The 4,357-nt window shown below is 43.7% G+C and overlaps 1 protein-coding gene across 4 annotated transcripts in view; it reads right to left on the bottom strand.

The window, feature by feature from the left end:
* Positions 1–2,062: 2,062 nt before the first annotated feature.
* The window catches only part of gtdc1 (glycosyltransferase-like domain containing 1), a 32,699-nt gene continuing 30,404 nt past the window's right edge, over positions 2,063–4,357 (bottom strand). For all 4 annotated transcript variants that reach the window (XM_037110129.1, XM_037110131.1, XM_037110130.1 and 1 more), the window contains 3 exons: positions 3,619–3,689; positions 3,436–3,527; positions 2,063–2,723 (listed from right to left, as the gene is read on the bottom strand). In XM_037110129.1, coding sequence (XP_036966024.1) covers positions 2,649–2,723; positions 3,436–3,527; positions 3,619–3,689 — 238 coding nt within the window. In that variant the 3' untranslated portion in view covers positions 2,063–2,648. The remainder of the gene's footprint in view (positions 2,724–3,435; positions 3,528–3,618; positions 3,690–4,357) is intronic.

The following is a 4,357-nucleotide window of genomic DNA, read 5'->3' as shown; positions in this document are numbered from 1 at the left end:
CACTGAGACGGGACAGTCGGCCCGCTGACAGTCAGAACGTCTAGAAGAACCGGACCATTCACTTATTTTATCTCTATTCAAATTAGCCTGGCGCTAAAGAGGGAGTTAGCCGGCTCTGTTGTGATCCAGATATCAACTGGTTCAGCACCACTGAACGGGTCCGCCTCCAGCGCCGTGTCCAGGTTTAATGGGTCGTCCTTGGTGACTGTGCAAACTTTCCCGGCTTCACCTGATTGGATGAACTCCATCCGGCCCGTCTGGTCACAAGTTTCAAATGTGGCCTGTCACAGAATCTGCTTCAGATCAACAGGCAGGTTTTGTTGTTTGTCGTTGACCTTCAACGTGACGTCGCGTCTCTCAACATGCGACGCAGTGCACCCAGAATGCACTGCAGCCACGTGAGCGTGACGTGGACTGAGAGGACTCAGACTGACTCACAGGTAGAAGCTAAGAGGAACGAGGCTAATAACTGAAGCTAACAATGCCTTTAATGTTTAAAGACCGTGAAGATGCTAATGAGGTCTCCTGATGAGGAGACGATCTGATTGGTCCTCTCAGAGCACACACACACACACACACACACACGCACACACACGTCTTCACCTCTGTGTGTTTGTGATGCTGGAGGTGAAGCTCCAATCAGAACTCCGCAGGGCGACAGGAAGAACCGGCGCCGTTCGTCAAGCGTGAAATTACTGTCGCTGCTCTTTGTTGATAATCCAACAGCCTCCGAGCAAACGGCAGGCGGACGAGTCGAGCCCAGATGTGACTGAGTGGAGAGGAGCTCACATGACATCATCAGTCTGCTGGTTCTGAGTCCATTTAAAACACATTCAAATGGAACTCTTCGAGAACCCAGTTGGTTCAGATGATCTGTGCTTGAAAAGCAATTAAAGGATTATCAGTGCAGTGATCGATCAGCTGATCGATGTTCAGATCAGTAATATTTATGTTCATCAGTCTGCGATGACATCAGCCGGGAGCCGAGGTCGCGACCCGATGACATCATAAACCTCCAGAATAACACGACACCAATAAAGATTTTACTGCAGAACCATAAAACACACACTGTGAACACACACACACACACACACACACACACACACACACACACACACACACATTGTGTGTGTGTGTGTCTGAGCGTGCTCAGTAGGGAGTTGGTGGTGCGTTCAGGGCCCTCGTGTCTCTGTGGATCGGCCCTGAGGTCAGATTCAGATTGTGTGTGTGTGTGTGTGTGTGTGTGTGTGTGTGCAGTGATGAACGAGGCCTCAAGCTGAGAAACAGGAAGACTTATTCTGAAAGTCAGTCGACTCTTCGGCTCATTCTTTAATGTAATGATTAAGTTTGTATATTATTATTATTATTATTATTATTATTATTATTATTATGATACTATATTATATATTATTATTATAATATTATATCAATAATAATAATAATAATAATAATAATAATAATAATAAGTCTTATTTATTGTGAACAAGATGGTTTATTTAATTACACAAATGAATTTAATTTAATTACACAGATTTGACTCTTTTGTCTCAGAATCATTTCGGACATTTTACGTCACAAAATGCAGATTTAAAACGTTTTATGTCGTATTAAAACTGATGCTTCATCCAATAATATTCTAATGATGAATTTATTGATTAAATATCTAATTATTTTATCGGGTATTTATTCTTCACATTATTAATTACTGTACAAAGACTTATATTTAATTAACAGACAAATGTCTTAACAGAAACATTTTATGATTCATTAAAGTTTTTATTTGTAATCAAACATTTTCATCTTATTGACTTAATAATTCTAACGACTCATTAAATCAATTAGTTCCTGATGAAAGTATATTATAATTCTACGTGTTAATAAAAGTGTGTATGATTATATGTGTGTGTGTATGATTACGTGTGTGTGTATGATTACGTGTGTGTATGATTATATGTGTGTGTGTATGATTACGTGTGTGTGTATGATTACGTGTGTGTGTATGATTATGTGTGTGTGTGTATGCAGCATTGATCTGATCAATCAGTCGATCAGGAGCTTTGAATCAAACTGTTTCCAGTCGTTCCACATAAACTGGCTTTTATTAAATCTGACTCGTCGGTATGAAATAAACGTTGTCACAGAGTTCTGCGGCGCCTGATGTCGCCTCAGTGGGTACGAGCGTCTGCAGATCCACTTTATTCTGGTTTCGTCTCGGTCCTGGACCTGGCAGCTCAGGTGGAGCTGCAGACTGAAACCACAGCCTGGCTGCCGCTCAGTCGCTGCGGTGAACAACAGAACCTCAACAGCACAAAGGATAAAAATGGATCCAGCCGGATATATGAGGTGGCACCGCCTGTGGAAACATGAAAGCTTTTACACGTTAACCCCCCTCCTCCACCCAAACCACACACATAAAAGAAAGTTCTGCTCCAGCCCGAGAGCACGGGGACGTTTACAGGTCCAGACTCGGCGTCTCCAGCCCGCCAGCCTGCCTTTGATTTGGGGCTCGGAGGTGCCTGAGTCGGGCTGGAAGTCACCGCTGCGTTCTGCGGGACGTGGCGTCGAGTCAGGCATGATGACGGCCTGGCAGACGCTCCGACGGCCTCGGAACCAGCCGCCGCTAATAGACTGAAGCCTCCGCGGTGCATTCAGGGACGCTGCGCTGCCAGCAGGGTCTCATAACGCTCCTTAAGAGACGACCAGGAGAAGGAGGAGGTGTCGACCTGAGCAGCAGAAGAAGAAGATCAGACCTGTAGGTTTATTTCACAGTCCAACATGCTGAGACACAGTGAAGCAGTTCTTCAGCCGGGTCAGAGGTAGTTTTAAAGCCCAGTTAGCTTAAATTTAGCTTAACAGTCCAGCTCACTCAGTGTTTTATGTTGAGTTAACTCGAAGTGAGATTCAATTTTCCTCTCAGTCCAGTTAGATTAGCTTTAATGTCCTATTAGCTTCAAGTCAGCTAGCTTCTGGGTCCAGTTCTGGACTAGATATGTGCAGTCAACTCTGAGATCCAGTTATCTCAGATTTAGCTTAAAACAAGCTTCCAGGTCCAGTCTGGTGAGCGTTAGCTTTACAGTTCAGTTAGCAGTTAGCTTTTGTGTCCACTTTGCTCTGATTAGCTTTAAGTTCAATGTAGCTCAGTTTCCTTCACAGTCCAGTTAGCTTAGCACTAGCTTCTGTGTCCAGTTCCTCTTAGCTAGCTTAAAAGCTTCAAAGTGCAGTTAAGCTCTCAGTCCAGTCAGTTAGCGAGCTTCGAAGTGTGAGTTGTTTAATGTAGCTTGGCACAAAATACAACTAATGGGAGCTAGAAGCTCACTAAGCGTTCACTACACACAAGGATTTAATGAAAGACACTCAGCCAGGTGCATTCTGGGAAACGTAGTGTCCTGGATGAGGATGTCTCCTCCTCTGATGTCCAAACCTTCAGTCCGTTACCTTGACGACATGCCTGCGGGCGACGTCGGGCCTCCTGCAGAGTGACTGTAGCCGCTTACAGAGCTGCTCAGGTGTGGAGTACAGGTACTCTGCTGCATTAGAGAGCAGAGAAGAAGAAGTCACAGCACCACACTGACAGACGTTTTATTTCTCAGACTTAACTTTTAATCACGTTTTCATTACCTGGGAAGATTTCAGGATACACTAAAGCCTTGGGACACAGAGGGTAACAGCCGCAGTGGACAGCTTCCAACCTGGAACACATTAACGTTAGCATTCACTCTGGAAGCAGCTAGCAGCTAGCCTCGACCAGCATCTCTCCAGCTCACTAGTTAGCATCTTTTATCAGGTTATTAGTTAATAGCTTTGTTATATCATTAAATATTGTTTATTGCTCACACCTAACCCTCCCCACGGGCATTTTAGCATCAGTAGTAGTTTAGCATATTGCACTTTTAATATGCTAACAAGCTAATGTTAGCCTGTGAACATGCTGGCGGCTACATAAACTATAATTTTGTAACTTTTAACGTATTACGTCTTCAGCATGCTATTGTGTTACCATGCTAATGTTTAGCATAGTAGCTACTCTAACACTTAAACTGATCTTCTGAGTTCTTGAGGCTAAATGAGCACTTGTGATGCTGCTAGCGTAGCTCTGCTACCACTGCTGTGGTATGAGCTGATGTGAACATGCCGACCTCAGCTGACCTGTATTTTAGATATTTTGTAGATAGTTGATGAATAATTGATCAGGTCTCAGTCTCACATTCCTTCATGCTGGAAACATTCATATTTAAACAGCTGATCTGACTGAAACTCATCACAAACATCCGATCTGACTGATAACAACTGATAAAACTGATCTGGGTTTTGAGGATCTGGATTATCGAGGTCAGTCCAGTTCAGTTCTCTGATGTGA

The sequence above is a fragment of the Acanthopagrus latus genome, chromosome 9 (genome assembly GCF_904848185.1).
Source record: "Acanthopagrus latus isolate v.2019 chromosome 9, fAcaLat1.1, whole genome shotgun sequence".
In the NCBI taxonomy this organism is placed as follows: Eukaryota; Metazoa; Chordata; class Actinopteri; order Spariformes; family Sparidae; genus Acanthopagrus; species Acanthopagrus latus.
Note: the sequence above shows the minus strand (reverse complement) of the source record. Positions and strands in the feature narration are given on the sequence as shown.